Raw genomic sequence first — 16,307 nt, forward strand, 5'->3', positions numbered from 1 at the left:
TCACAAATCCACTGAATTTCAATTACAGGAAATACTCTGAATAGTGCAAATACTGTGAATAGTGCAAATAACTGCGGTTACACATCTGTGCCTACTTTGGGCATCTAAGGCAACTGCCAGTTTGAGAAGTCACCACTAACGTACGTATGAGCAAACTTCCTGGGCACAGTTAATTTTGCTTCAGCAAATACATGTAAAGAAAATGAATTTAATGTGCCTGATAGAGAATGCTGTAACTGAGAGCTACCATATACTCATGAGCTCCAGCTGCCTTCCCCAGACACCTCAATACCACATCTATCCCTTCGCCATTTATAGGACTTGGTCAGCTTTGCTGGACACCCAATGCGCCAACGTTTGCGGTGAAGACTCCTCGTCTCGTTTTGAAACAATGAATTCCCTATGCTTTGGGTTTTATGGTTACTTGTTTCTCCAGTTCATGAGAGTCAAAATGTTTTTATCGGAATTGGATTTGTCTCTTCATATATCTCAAAAGAATGTGTTCTTAAAGATGCTAAAACTTTATTGTGTACAGTTCTGGTGTTGCCGTCATAAGAGGACATGGAACTGTTGGAGAAAGTCCAGAGGAGGTCATGAAGGTGATAAGAGGACTGGAGCATCTCCCCTGTGGAGACACGCTGAGAAAGCTGGGGCTGTTCAGCCTGGAGAAGAGAATGTTGCATGGAGACCTCATAGCAACCTTCCAGTGTCTGAAGGGGCTACAGGGAAGCCAGAGAGGACTCTTTGTTAGGAACTGCAGTGATAGGACAAGGGGCAATGGGTATAAATTGAAAGAGGGGAAATTTAGGTGAGATGTTAGGAAAAGCTTTTTTAATGTGAGAGTGGTGAGACTGGCACAGGCTGCCCAGGGAGGCTGTGGCTGCTCCAGTCCTGGCAGTGTTCAAAGACAAGCTGCATAAAGCCTTGAGCATTCTGGTCTGGTGGGAGGTGTCCCTGCCCAGGACAGGTGAGGTTGGGACTAGATGACCTCTAAGGTCCATACCAACCCCTTAACACATATACACATATACCTAAAAAGCTGCCAGGGCAGGGTTTTCTTCTGCAGCTCAGATGCAAAAGACAATTTCTACACCACTTCCATATATCTGCCAGTAAATTAAGGAGTATCAAATTCAAAACAAACCGTATTGTGATTATGTCTTTAAACAACTTAATGGGGTTTACCTGATTGGCAGAACTCTTGGGATTGATAATGAATTATAACGAATTCAGCCAATGTGCTCTGACTAGTGATCCCACATGATCATCTGTGTGGTGCCTACACCAAAAGCCTTTCAGCCAAGGAATCCAGTCACCATCCATACCACGGCAACAACATCGGCAGAGACCTTTCTAGAAACTGATTACATCTATTGCTTTAAGTACAACCGAATACCCTAACCCAGTTCTGGTTGTCCTTAAGGGGATGAGGGAAACATACAAACAAACTGCCCTTCATGATATTCCCCAAAAGAATTTACCTCATGCACTTAAAACAGGTTTTCTCACTAACTGGTTACACAGCCCCTACCTCCAGGCACAGTAAGCACACAGATCATATTTGTTCCTATTTGGTCATCTTGAATTATGGAGAAAGCAGTACTTCCCTCCTTATCATTCCCACCCATCCCTATACATTAATGATATTTTATCTATGGTTCTCAACCTATTGCACTCTTTCTTTGCCTGCCAGCCCTTTCGTTTCTTTATAATGTCCAGTCATTATCTGTATCCCCAATTTGTAATAACACTGGAAACAACATAAGACACAGGGGGGAAAAAAACCACATTAAGGGACTGTTTTGCTTACTGCTTTGTCTTTCACCTGCAAAAAATATAGTGGGAACTAGAGTTTCCCAGGGTGGACAGGGAACAGAGTAGCCATGTTGAACACATGAAAGACCACAAGATTTCCATGCAGCTGGAGAAGCTGTAGAGTTCTAGTCTAGGGTTTCCCAAACTTGACCGCCTTAACCAAGTAATTTTTTTATGTTCTCCAACTTGTTACTAAATCAATTGTAAATGAGTATTTTCCCGATCATAGCAGTGGCCATTTTCCATCAACTCAGTACAGGTTTACTCAAATGCCTGAAGGAAAACTAGCTGAGCTTCTTCAAGGTGAAGGTTTGCTGAAGCTTTACAAAGTGGAAATATCAAAAGATTAAGCAATCACAGGCATCTGCACATCTACATTTTGGAGGTTCTGCTAACCAGCATCAGACACATTTTGAACTTCAGTAAAGGTTTCCTCTTAACTTCTTCTAATTACAACAGAAGTATGACCAGCTGAGGACATTTCTAATCGAGCTATAAAACCCTGCAGGGTGTGGTGCTCTTATGAAATCGAGACCCAGGCATGAAATCCTGTCCTTTTTTTGTGTGTGAAGTATTTCTTTACCGAGTAATGGCGCCAACCTGGATTCTGCAACCCTACATAAATCACTGCCAGTTGTGGCTAAGCTGTAATGTTAACCAACCAATTTAAAATCATTACTGACATAGAAACATGTATTTAGAGATTTTGTGCCAACTATGAAACCACACAGTTTTTCAATCATGTGAACAGGATACTCTATATGGAATGCTAAATACTAAAAGCCGCATTGGTTTTTGGGGTTACCTTTCTTGATTGCTCAGTTTGGCATAGAGGGCTTCTACCAGCTCTGGACATTTCAGCAAATGGTCTGTAACAATCAGGAATCTAAAGAAAAGAAAGATAAAGTGTTACTGGTGCTACAAAAGCAGCATCTACCTTTACTCCAAATAGTGCTGGTTTACCTATAGATGAACACTTGATATGCTTTTAGCCCTATCTGCTAATAGATACACATTGTCATGAAATAATTGCACATTGCTCTGCAGTGCTCTAACACAGCAGTGACCATTTCCCATCAATTCAGCACACTTTTACTCACATGCTTGAAGGAAAGCTGCATAGAGTCCACAGCCAGTTATACAAAAGGCACAGCACAACTCAAACAATACAACACTCATCCAACCCTTTATGCATCTCAGCAAAAAGACAAAGTTCAAGCTTGAAAATTATTATTCTACTCATCACGACACCATTTGTAAGCTAAAACAGTCAAAAAAGTGCCCAAACAATTTATTTTAAAAAAGAAAGAAATCTAACAAAGCATTGAACAGAATCTGCTTTGTCAGATCCAAGGCAGCAAAATACTTTTCTCAACTTGCCAAAAATACTCTCCTGATATAACAGAGACCTAAGATGAGAACCAACTCTAACTCTACAAGGCAGGTAGGTACAGAATCATACAATCTCCTGAATGGAAAAGACCCACAAGGATCATCAAGTCCAACTCTTGGCCCTGCACAGGACAACACCAACTTTAACAGAAGGATCTTACCCATCAAAATACATCAAGCATATTCTGTAATAAATTATCAACCTCTGTTTTTCCTTTCAGTGCCTTCCCCTTCTCATTTAGATATTCACTATATTTGAGATTTCTGTCTGGAATACAAAAAAGACCGATAAATGACTGAAAGCTGTCAAATCAGCCACTAGCTCCTCTCTTCTGCCAAAGTGTTGCCAGGCATCTTTGACACCAACCTTTCTCAAAAAACAGCTTCTCTCAAAAACAATCTAGCCAAAACTGACAACATAATTTCTCTGGAAAGCTGCCCTTGTGCTAATGTCAGTGTTTACACTGACTGCTTCCCCAAGCACCATCCACAGGAGGCCACAGCAGGTGACAAGTCATTTAATTTCAACCCAGGCTCACACTCTCAGCATTATGGGAAAAAATAAAGTAGGTAGAAATATTTCTCTCTTCAAATTACACTTCTAGGAGCACTGGCAGTGTTATTTATGCTGCACAGGTATGTGTACACTAAATGATGCATTTTTCAAGCAGCATGTCTAGCTATGAATTATTAAATAATTCAGTCTCTGAGCATCCTCTGAGCTGATGAAGCTACTGAGAAAGAATAGTTAAAATAATACTAAACCCAAGCGATTCCAACATTCCCTTCTCCTCGTTCCCATGTTTCACTTTGCTGACAGCCTTTATTTTCTGTATCCATAATCCCCTACATAGCTAACAGGATGATGACATAGAAGCTTTCCAGCTGCAGAAAAATATATTCTGGACAAGTACTTAAGGACGATTGGGGAAATAAAGAGAACAAGAGGTACAAAATATTAATAGTTTTATATTTCTAACACTAACTGTGGACTTAGCCAGCATCTGGTTCAGTTACTGTAAACTCTAAAAAACTAAAAACAATTTTAAGAGGGAGAAAACCTGTTTTGTTCTGTGCTTTCTATCTGCTGATATTTGTACATCCATTCACTGGAAAAAAATAGCAGAGGCACAGGGAATAATCAACTTAAAACTGGCATGCTGAGGAGTGTACAATTGATTCAAGAATTTCTCAACACAATTTGTCAACAGCACAAACGTATCCAACTGAGCTGCACAGACTCAGTCATCATAACTGAGCAGTCAAGGGGAACACTCCTACAGTTCCTGAACTAATAATTCCCAGCCATCCAGTTAAACCTTCCAAATGGTAACAAGTGACTTTATTTTTCACAGATTTAAGTAGAAGCACAGGCTTTTGTCTGGAGCTGCAAGAGAAAAAAGCCTAACAATCAATGCTGTGCAGAACACAGAACTTGGCCTCACAGCGTACAAATTTCAGCTGACAATGCAGAAGAGTAAAAGTGCATTTAAGGAGACAAACTGAAGCCAAATTTTTCCATTTTACAGTTGAATGAATCTAAACCTTAATATTCATGTTTGATACTACTTTGAAGAAACCTTCTTGACTATTTGCCTAATGATTAAAAAGCAATCAACAATTACCACACAAGACATCTAATACATTCCTGATCACTATTGCAAAGTGTAAGGCCTGTAGTCCAGTCCTTCCTTGAGTCTACACTCCTTTATTTATTCACACACATTTTTCACATTCTGAGGACTAGACCTCTACTGCTTAAGGAGCCTGGAGTATTTCAGACTCAAGTTTCTGCTTCTTACCCTTCTGATTTCATGACATGATGCAATACCTCAGAAAAGAGAAGCTCTAGATGCCTCATCTCTGGAATTGTTCAAGGCCAGGCTGGACAAGGCTTGGAGCAACCTGGTCTGGTGAAAGGTGTCCCTGACCATGGCAAGATGGTCTTTAAGGTTCCTTCCAATCTAAACCACACTGTGATTCTAGGAAATGTCTGCTTCTGTATTTAAGTGTCTCTTCTTACCTTATTCACTTCCTGTACAAGCATATTTTACAGGAGCATCACCATGAGATAGCAGAAAAATTAGTAGTGAAGTAAAGCACTTTCAACTCTTTCTACCATGCCCATAAATCATGGTGGTATCTAAGCCAGGATACAGCAAATTGAATCTACTATCTTTAGTCCTCAACTCTCCTGTTTTTCATTTGGGGCAGAGGAAAAGAAGAGGAAAAGTAAGACCATCCATGACTGAAATAAAAAAAGACATTCAGTTTTCAGTTACTGACTGAATGTGGCATTTCAAACACACACAAAAGGCTTTGGTAGGAGATTTAAACTCCCATTGGGGGCCAACAGCAGAACCACTGGGATAAACTCAGGACCACCGTAATTTAGTGAAGGAAATGGTGAAAATTAAAGCTGTTATGCAAGCGTAACACAGTAACAAATGAACAGTGTTAAATATGCCAATTTTCTTGACTTCTTAAAAACTGTTTGGCTAAAATCCTAAAAAAATCAAGTGCTTCCATAGTAGATAAATACAGGAGGAGATGTTCAAAGACTTTATAACAGCACAAGGGCTGTATTGTACCAAACTGAAGTTGAGAAGCTGCCAAGAGAAAGTGGTATGAGCTACATTTGCACTCTGTATATTCTGAATGACCACTAAGCTTGCCCCAATCAAAGCCGGGTGTTAGCAATCAACTTTATCATCAAATGTCATGCTCCATATTAAGTTGATTTGATCCCATTAGCAAGTTTAAAGAATAGCCTCCTCACTCTCAGAAAATGAGGAAGAAAACCCCCACAAATGTTTTGAAAGTACGAAGAACAAGACGTGGAGATTCGCTACGTTATCAGCAACTTTCGATCTCAAAACCAAGAAGCAATTTTCATCACCCTAGGATAATGTCACTCTATCCAAAATATTTGGTAAGAACTAAATAGCTCCTTTTTAGATGTAATTTAACAAACGAATGTAACAAATCATCCTAATTTTGAAGAAAAAAAGCACATTCAGACAGGTAACTTCAAATGCCTTATCATTAGCCTTTTTAGATGCTAAATGTGCTGCATGAGGAACTGTTTGGAACCAGAACATATAATAGTAGCAGAAGTGTATTTTGTCCTTGCACAGGAATAGAAGCAGCCTATCAAAACTATTTGAAAAAGCAATTACAAGCATAAAGCTATTTAATAACAAATGGAACACGTGCTGTCACAAAAACCTCTGGAAACGAGATCATTCGCCCCACTCCAACACCAGTGGTTTTCACTCATAAGGAGAACAAGGAAACACATTTCCAAATTTGAGGCTCAACCCCAAGTATCAAACATCACAATACTCCTCCATGCTGAGCCAAGCCCAACAGTGAACAACCTCCCATCTTCCAAGGGCATTCCCACAATGAATGCATCCTCATTACAGCCCGTGATGGTGTCCACCAGGTCAGCTCTCAGGTCTAGAAGACTGAGTTCAGATTACGTGCAACATTTCTCCAATTCAGAAGACACTCCCACTCAATTCAATACCTACATCTGAAAGACACTAAAAAGATATTTATTTTTACTTATATGTGATGTTGGAACAGTTTTTTTCTGAAGAGCTACCAAGAAAAAAAACCTGGAAGATGATTAGGAATAGCTAATAGCACTTCCTGCTAATAGCACTTCCTGCTCCCCCTTCTCCACAATATACACTAGAGGAAAGAGGTGACAAGATAATTAAATGTGTGAGGCTGGGCTTTGAAAGATTGAGGAAATCTCTGCCAATTCACTGCTACTGCAAATAGAAAGCAGAAGCTACTCAGATCTCTTCAATTAAAGGAAACTTTTCCAATTGTCAGTACTATTTAAAACCACAGTTGAACTTGGAACCTGCGACATAACTCCAACTTTCCTGGAATTAAAAAAACCCATACTTTCTGGAGAGGAGAAGAAGGGGGTGGGGGACATCCTAAACTGTCAGACAGAAGAAACAGAGTTGCCAGCCCAAACAAACGAAGGTTTCCCCACCATATGCACACCAATTAAGCAAGGAGCACTCTACTGAGGAGTTCTATCCTTGCCTTTAAATCTTGCCCATAGGCAAGTCTCCTTGCCATAGGAGCACCACTTTCTGTCCACACATCCTTCCGTAAGCCAGGACAAAATAACCAAAGGCAAAGAAATAGGGAGGGGGAGCCCCACATCCTAATCTTTACAGCCATCATTGAGCTGTGGTTTCACAAAGAGAAAGTGGATGTTCAGCAAATCTTCTAATACCAAACAGCTGACCATGCTCTTAGTATCATTCTCTGGGAGCCAAAAGGCACATTACGCCTCTAATTTTAAAAGGAGGATTTCTCTTCCTTGCTCTTCAGGAATCAAAAGTACAACCTGTTTTTCCTTTCCATAGTAGCTACACTGCCCCATGCACACACTTGGAAAAACTGATGACTCAAGCTATACTCTCATCTCTAATGGAGCCACCAAAGTATTTCTAAAATAAACAGCTTTGAGAATACACATTAGACTCGGTTAGGATAAATTATAATGTAATTTTGTACTACTTTTTCCTAATTATTTTACAAAACTCATACGTTTGCAGGTTCAATATTCTAAAACTGATCCCACGTAGTGTTCTGTGCTGGTTTCTCTCCTAAATACAGTACCTTCTAAGCTGTGTGACACTTTGCTGCTGCTGCTTAATACAAACCCGAGGGGGAAAGGATGTGGATGTGTGGGGAAACACAGAGAAATGGCTTTTGAAGTGCTCCACAATTTTCCAGAGCCTAAGGCATAGATCTCTGCAGGTTTTAAGAAAAGGCTTTTACTGAAAAAATAAAATCAAGCAACAGTGCTTGGCAAACCTTTCCAGCACACTGCACCCAGGATGTGGGATATTGCTTGTGCTTTCTCCTTCCTTTGGGACCACAAGGGAGTTTGTTACCAAGGACTGTCCAGGCCTCATTAGCAATAACACAGAAACAGAGTGAGTAGGAAATACGTTTCAGTTACTCAACAGTGTATTCCAGCTTTGTTTCCTAAAAGAAGGATGTGTCCAGTTCTCTGACAGCATCCTTTGGTAGGCAGCAGCTATTGAAAGCAAGCAGTACCAGAAAAAAAGGATTAGCCTATGGAGCAAGGATATTTGCTTATGTGCCTGAGATATTTAAACATAAACACATTTTAACTGTTGGAGCAAGTCCAGAAGAGGCCACAAATTTGATAAGAGGACTGGAGCATCTCCCCTAGGGAGACAGGCTGAGAAAGGTGAGGCTGTTCAGCCTGGAGAAGAGAAGGCTGAGCTGAGACCTCGTAGCAGCCTTCCAGTATCTGAAGGGGCTGCAGGGAAGCTGGGGAGAGACTTTTCATTAGGAGCTGTAGTGACAGCACAAGGGGGAATGGCTTCAAATTGACAGAGAACAGGTTTAGATTAGACATTAGGAAGAAATTCTTCCCTGTGAGGGTGGTGAGGCACTGGCACAGGTTGCCCAGAGAAGCTGTGGCTGCCCCATCCCTGGAAGTGTTCAGAGCCAGGCTGGATGTGGCTTGGAGCAACCTGGCCTGGTGGAAGGTGTTCCTGCCCATGGCAGGGGGGTGAAGTGAGAGGAGTTCTAAGGTCCCTTCCAACCCAAACCTTTTGTGATTCTGTATGGTCAATCTAGTATCTCAACAGTCCAGAAGAATTAAATCTGTGTATCATTAGAGATATGTCAGAAAGATGGAAGATACACAGAAAATAAATTACTGTCACAGAAGGGCTTGAAAACCACACCCACCGCTTTGAAGCGAGATGAAACATAAGATGGAAGAGAGGGTCGGAGGAAGCAGAAATCAATCCCAGTTTAAGAAGTTTTAAGTCTTTAGATCTACTGCTGTTAGCAAACAGATGGAAAAGGACTAAGTCACACTATAAGAAAAGGAAAAAACAAAGATCACAAGAGGGTGGAAGCAACAGAAGTGAACTGAGAGATTTAAAAGCTTTCCATGTGAAAGGAAGCATTTTAGAGGGAATAATATTCCCAGAACCGTGATGCTCATGAGCAGAGCAAGCTGGAAGCAACAGATCACAACCTGCCTCTGAAAGGTGCAGCCTACATTAAAGGACAAGGTCTCAGGACTAAACCTAGAACAGGAATGGCCCCTCATGCACTACACTGGAGCCACACAGAAGTTTTCTACCACAGTTAGATGGCATTAATTCCTGAGCTAAAAGCCCAGAGAGTAGCTGCACTTTGCAAAGAACAGCATGTTTTCTAGAAGACAACCACACAGTAAAGAACCGTCAAGGAGATAGGATCAGTTAATTAGTGTATGACAGAAAACAAATCCAAGAAAGGAAACAAACTTGTTTCTGCAGAACCAGTGTCTTTGAAGACTCTTTGAAGTACATTCTGTAATGCCACTCTCCTTAAAACTTTCCAAAGCAGTGAGCTCTCAGCACTCTCCACAAGTCCAACTAAAGATCCAACTACCTGGGACAAGACAGGTAAGTTCTGACAGCTTTCAGTCCTGAAAACTTCCCTTTTATTCTTACACTAAGATTTTAGCCAAAAGCTAGAAAACAAAGGGGTACACAGCCAGCCAGACAATGATTTGAAGAACCTCAGTTGGAGATACATGATGTACCTCCTCAGACCATTGCTCTTGGGAGTTGGATCAGCAGTGGCAACCTCAGATGAGCTCCTAGCACTCAGGATTACATAACTGCTAGCCTGAAACAAGTTCAGGAGCTGTGTTGACTAGAAGTTTAGAGGCAGTTTAAAAATATATTGCCTAATATATGATAATTAACACTATTTTAATATGCCATTCAGCATCTAGTATTGAAGATGGCAAAGTTAGCAATATTCAAATAATCCTGGAGCTGTTGAGAGGATTAAGCTTCTGAAAGAGAAAGAGGAGGAAGTATCAGTTCTTAAATTGTGAGAATATTTATTAAATGTGTGAATTAAATTCTACAGCTACACAGATTTCAGAGACAGAAGCATTTCCGATGCTGACAAGTAACCACAAGCTTAATGAAATGAACCTTCAGACCATCTGGTCTGGAGAAAAAGGTATGATCATAGGAGAACAGAACACAAAATTTGACTAGGGCATTCCTTATAAAACTGAATTCCTTCTTTACTACCTATTTCACAGCACCCAGCATGGCACAAAAATTACTTACTTAATAAAACCTTTATCACTCATGAAGACACTTAGGGCTGGATCACAGCACTGTTACCTCTCTGTCTTCCAGGTTCTGAGGCAATTTTTCTTACGTTGTCAACTTACAAACACACTTTAAAACTGCATCAGTGCTTACACTCCCAAAATCCCATTATGCTGATCTGAAAATAGCTCTCCTCTGTTTCAAAAACTGCTTAGGGAGTGAATGATTTAGCTTTCCATCACTGATTAGAACCAGAAGATGCCAAACTGAGGTCTTATCTCCCATGACCCACCCCTCTCAGGAAGCAGAGCCTACTTCAGACATTCCCCCTTCCCCAATAGAAGATCCTTGTGTTTTACCAAATGTCTCATGATTCGAAGTAGGTAAATGTGCAGGTAAATTCCAGAAAGCTACATCCTGCCTTTAGACTCTTTCTCTGCCCTCCTTAACTGAGTTTATGTCAGACAGAAGAGGGACTGCAAAAGGTCTGCTACCAACAGCTGACTCTAAAACAGAAACTCTGAGGAGCTGCTCAGAATAATCTCAAATTTCCTCGGACAAAATCTCCCTACAGAACTGCTGTGAGAGTGGTGGGAGAAGTCAAAGGCATCACACTCGAAACGAGGCTCCTCCTGAACTTTCCCTAAGGACTTTTTGAGTTTGGAGATGGAAAACTGGATTCTAAACATGAAGGGATCAGAAACAGAGGACAAACTGCCAACTCACCAAAATAAAGACTTTAAAGATGTGCTTGCATTCCTGTGATGGGTCAGTAGAAAACACAGCACGTGCTATCTGAATGGAGTAGTGAGGACTCCGTGGGACAGACTACAGTTCAGGCAACCGCCTTCAATCCAAATATTTGTCCTGGATGTCCTCTCTCTGTCCTAACAATTCATGGCAGCAACTGCAAAAACAGTTTGACCATCATAGCTGTTTACTTGTGGAATGCATTGGATACTAACTTGGAGAAACATTAAGTCATAAATTTCAGTGCACAATAAAATAACAAATAGAAGTTTTGCCTATAATCAAAACTTGCCTAGCTATTCAAAGAAAGACTTGCAATGCCTAAAAGCAGCATTTGACAGCCAGAAAGCTCAGCCAAGAGGAATAAACACACGTGGCATTCGCTTTTTATTCGGTGTAACACAAAACCGGATGCTCCAGCTCAGAGACACGAAGGTAGGCAGGAATTAAGTGATATTTTTAACTTTAAGGTAAGAACATCTTAACTTCAGTCATTTGTGAGTCAGCAGTAAGCATAACCTCCTGGAAGAAAAACAGGCTGTATTTCAGCTCAGCCATGTAACGCCATAAGACAGTTGCTGTGCACAAGGGACTCAAACCTTTCCAACAGGATTCTGGGTCCCTGCAAATACCATGGCCATGTGAACTCTCTTAAGCAACCCTAGTGGGATGTACTCCAGTGAGAGCTGAAGGACTGCTGCAAATTTTCAATGAATTGATGACCAACTGTTTTTCCTACAGTCCAGAGAGAGGTGTCCAAAACTTAGCTTCAACGTCATAAGTGACAGAAAACCTTCTATGCACCTTTACCAGACTGTATCTCACACATTTCCTCCATATCAGAAAATAACATAGCTCTTTGATGAGGGAAGCAAAGGAAAAAAAGAAAAAAGTGCCAAAGTCAGTAACATTGTTTCTAACAAAGTAAGAAATAATGTTTCATGATTTTGTCCATCCACAACTACCTCACAGCAGCAGAATTAGTGCTAATAAAAGAAACAGCCTGTCAGACACCACTCAAGGCTACCCTCAAAACAAAGTGATTCCAATACTCCAGGCAAAAAAAGAGAAAACTGAACCGGGAGGTTCAGCTGTGTGACATCAGGTATAACACTTGCAAACACAGTTAGAGTATGTGCTGTACAGATGGAAGAATGATAGGAAAATACAGTATGTTCCTCGTGATGGGAGATAGAAGAAATGCAGTATTAGAACAACAAATGAAGTGAGGATCAAGAAATGGAGGAACAGGTACAAGATGGCATCACAAAAAGGCTCTAGAGCTACAAAAACTCAGAAAAATCAGCCCCTTTAGAGCAAGGAAATATCTTTCCCCCTTCCAAGGTAATGCTGTTGGAATACCTGTTCAATGTTTCATACAAGTGCAATGCACTTTTTGGTTGAGATTTTGTGCCTGTGAATGCACCTGACCTGTGCTGACTTGAAAACAGTGCCAACATTTCTGAGAGATTTCCATTTATAATTCAGACTGTACAAAATGCCAAGAAACATACTACAAACTCATCACTTTTTCTTTCAATTGGAAAGTCTGATAATGAGCTTTGAGACTAGCCAATAAAGTACTACAAAAAAGCCCCAAATGTATTATTTTCTTAATGTCTGGAAGAAATTCCAATGCTTTCCCCTGCATGAGGAACTCAACATTCTGGCAGGAATTAAGAGGGCAAACACACTGCAAGTGCCTTATGGCAGGACCCAGACTACTCTTTTCTACTCATCTCTTTACCTTCATCAGAGTCTTTTATCCTGCAAAGAAGTTTGCTGCTTTTTCATTTCAAGACTACTCTGAAAAGAGACTGTTCCCCACCCACATCAAACATCCATAGTGGAGATAGGACATCTTCATCATAACATCAACAGAATGCACTTCAGACTAGAGAGATCAGGGAAATGGATCCCTCAGCATTTATATTTGGATGTTGCATCCATTCTGCAATTACCTTCAAAACATAAATTTACCACCGTGGCTTTCACAGCTCTGTCAAAATACATTTCAGCATATCTTCAATACATAAAGAAAATTAAGGATAACTAAGATAATCATCTGAAAAGTAACATTTCAAAAGTGTGTTTTCAACAGAGGACAAAACTAAAGACTCAGTTTGTCACTTCTGGAATAGAAGCCTAACCCTGAAACTTAAAGTTTGCTTTCTGAAAACTATTTATGTCCTAAGCAAATTGACCTTGTCATAAAAAAAGCCCAGACACAAACTAATTTAAAGTCATTTTTTCAGTACAAAAGCAAACTATTAAATGACATTTGCTTTTGATTCAATCACCTTAACTCTGTTTAGAGGCTTTCCAAATAACAACTAAAACCCTGACAGTTCTTCCTAATTAAATTTTGCATTTAAACATGACCTTCACAAGAATGCTGCAAAAACAAAAATAAGTTTTTCTCCTTGGAGTGCATCATGTAACAACTAAATGAATGCACATCCTGCTACGCAAGGCAGAACACTTATCAAATGCATAACTGACAACAGTATTTACAAGAACAGCCAGTAGTAAAAGCTAAAAAAGCTCTATGGAATATACCCATTGATCAGGGGCTCTTAAAGTATGAAGACTCACAAACAAAACATCTTCTCTGTTTTGGTATAGAAATGATTGCATGGTATTAAAAACAGAAAAAGCCCCATGTTTTGTTTTAGGTGGCACTCACAAACACTAGTCATACAAGTCTTCCTAGCATGGCCTGTATGTAAGACTGTATACTGCTCTAACTTTAAATAGCCTCCATAAAGCAGCGCGCAAGTATAAATTAATCAGTGTTCTCTTTAATTAAAAAAAAAACCAAAACCAACAGACTATGATTTGAAAAGTCCTGTCTATATCCTCAACAAAAAATGTAGCCTTATTTTAGCAACAATCAAAACAGACGTCAGAACTATTATTAAATTACACTAAACTGCTAATTTCTAAATAGATCTTCATTTAGCACTCATCAGTGCCACAAATTTAGAGATTTTAATACAGAGATTTACACCAGAAAAACACCTAATTAACGGGGTGGGAGGGAAATAATCTGAATATACATACGACCACTCAGTATCCAACTGCTCTTTGTAGACTCTCAGGACATGAAGAGCCACAGTCAAATTCCCAGGATCCAGCAATTCTCTCACTTTCTCTGAATTCAGGCAGGTGAACAGGACCATACAGCAATAGGCAACAATTTTCTCATCACTGTATGTGAGGCATGTCCTTCAAGAGAAAATAAGGAGGTAAGAGCAAGTTAAAACTGACTAGGGAAAAACAGACTAGTGGCATTTAGCTTGGTGAGCTGCTCTTTTAGGGAAAATTTGCAAAATTCATCCTAAACTGGAACTAACTGGACAGCTAGAAATTGGGTGAAACAATCATCTGTTTCTCTTACCATAAGGTCTTTCTACATCCAGTGCTGACAAGTGGGCTCCAAAAACCCACTCTGAATGATTATCACATGGAATTAAAGTGCCTTTGATACTAGCTGACTATGAAAATTTGGCCAAACACATGAACAATAGTGTCATGTGTCTGCATAAAACAGTTTATGCAACATTCACTACACCTATGTCATCAAACCTCCATAAATATATTCCAGTGAGGTTAGGTGGGGGAGACACAAAGACTAAAGAACTTTTGTAGATTTCATGTGATCCAGCAATTCTGACAGGTCTGCACAGCAGCAAAGTGTAAAAAGAAGATGCTGTGTTCTTGGAAATGAGTGTAACTACTTGAAAATGTGTCTAGAATAAAGCTGATGGTTGAAACTCATCATTTGAAACAGAGTTTTCTTCTAGTTTCTGTTGAATTAAATCAATTTACTGTTAGTTTAGAACAAGCAGGTTTTTAAAGGTCCTGACCCCTGTGGCTGACTAACAAAAAAACACCTACAGTATATGGTCTGAACCATCCTGTTCTCACCAAAGTTATGTTTCAAAGCTTCATGGTGTTAGCAAAGGCCTAATTATCGTGTACAAAAATTTTAATATAACCACAGAAGTGGCACTACAAAAAATCTGCATCCATGCTTACAAGAAGAGATCTGGGAAAGCACATTTCCAAATGCTATTCTGGGAATCTCCATTTCCTGCTGCAATGTTTCCAAGAAACTGGAGACTACAACGAAGAGCTGAAAAAAAAAACATACAGAAAATATCTTAACAGGAATTCAAAGCAACACTAATGAATTTCACGCAAATGACATCCTGCAAGATTACAGCCACACACTGCAGAATCCATCTCCACGAAGCTGTGGGTGCAGTCTTTCACTCTACTATACAACAAATATTTGCATTTCCTCTTCTAATGCAAAGAAGTTTACAAAGTACTTAGAATTATACCCGAGACTTGACTGAACATTAAACACTGGCTAAGAGTGATTACAAAAACTAATTGACACTACTTTGCTAGTCACATTACATCCTGCTTAGCTGGACAAATCATTGTAGAATATTGCAATGGGCTCAATGCCTTCTAACTTCTATCCCAGAAAAATTTAAGCCAGCATTCCAAGTGACTTTGCCTCCAATTTTAACACTGAATTTAATATGGCAGATTTCTGCTATTACTACAAAGGGTTTATTCTAGCCTTCTCTCAATACAGACTTAAAATAGGGGAAGATGATATTTCACCACACAATTTAATATCCTAGAGCAGCCAAAAGGTGTAAATTCATGAAAAACAAAAGCACAAACCCACAGACCTCACAAAATCAAAACTTTTTCTGGCCTTATTGACAGCTCTTAATGGCCTGGCCATTATTAATAGGCTGGCAAAGAAACGTCAAATTACACGTTAAATTCAGTTTAACAGGTATTACTAACAGCAGCCTATTACAGATGGAGGTGGGTGATATTGCTAGGTTCTGCAAATCTAAAATTAGGTCTCTTGGAAAGGTGCTGTGCCAGCTGGCAGCCAGATTTCCTACAGAGGTCTGGGCATATGTCCTCTTAGGAACAACAAGAAAGCAAGTCTAAACCGAGGTCATTTAGGCTTAGAGAATAGTAACTTTTTTTCCAGATATATATATATATACATATTTTTAAGCCCCAAATATGTATGTCTTCTCTATAATGCCTTTAGTATCATACTGTACTCTAGTTCTTAAGATCTCTGTTCTCCCTGCCTGCACATCTGCACTTCTTTATTTTCTGCTCGTCCTTGTGCTTCTGCTTCTCCCACCCATCTGGTTCCCATTC

General features: G+C 39.8%; 1 protein-coding gene across 1 annotated transcript in view; it reads right to left on the reverse strand.

Moving 5' to 3' along the window:
- ATXN10 (ataxin 10) overlaps positions 1-16,307 on the reverse strand; it is an 84,023-nt gene that overhangs the window by 47,085 nt on the left and 20,631 nt on the right. The window contains exons 4-6 of the mRNA XM_009082921.1: positions 15,141-15,237; positions 14,163-14,327; positions 2,621-2,701 (exon numbers count right to left, since the gene is read on the reverse strand). Of these exons, the coding sequence (XP_009081169.1) occupies positions 2,621-2,701; positions 14,163-14,327; positions 15,141-15,237 (343 nt within the window). The remainder of the gene's footprint in view (positions 1-2,620; positions 2,702-14,162; positions 14,328-15,140; positions 15,238-16,307) is intronic.

The sequence above is a fragment of the Acanthisitta chloris genome, unplaced genomic scaffold, assembly GCF_000695815.1.
Source record: "Acanthisitta chloris isolate BGI_N310 unplaced genomic scaffold, ASM69581v1 scaffold7209, whole genome shotgun sequence".
In the NCBI taxonomy this organism is placed as follows: domain Eukaryota; kingdom Metazoa; phylum Chordata; class Aves; order Passeriformes; family Acanthisittidae; genus Acanthisitta; species Acanthisitta chloris.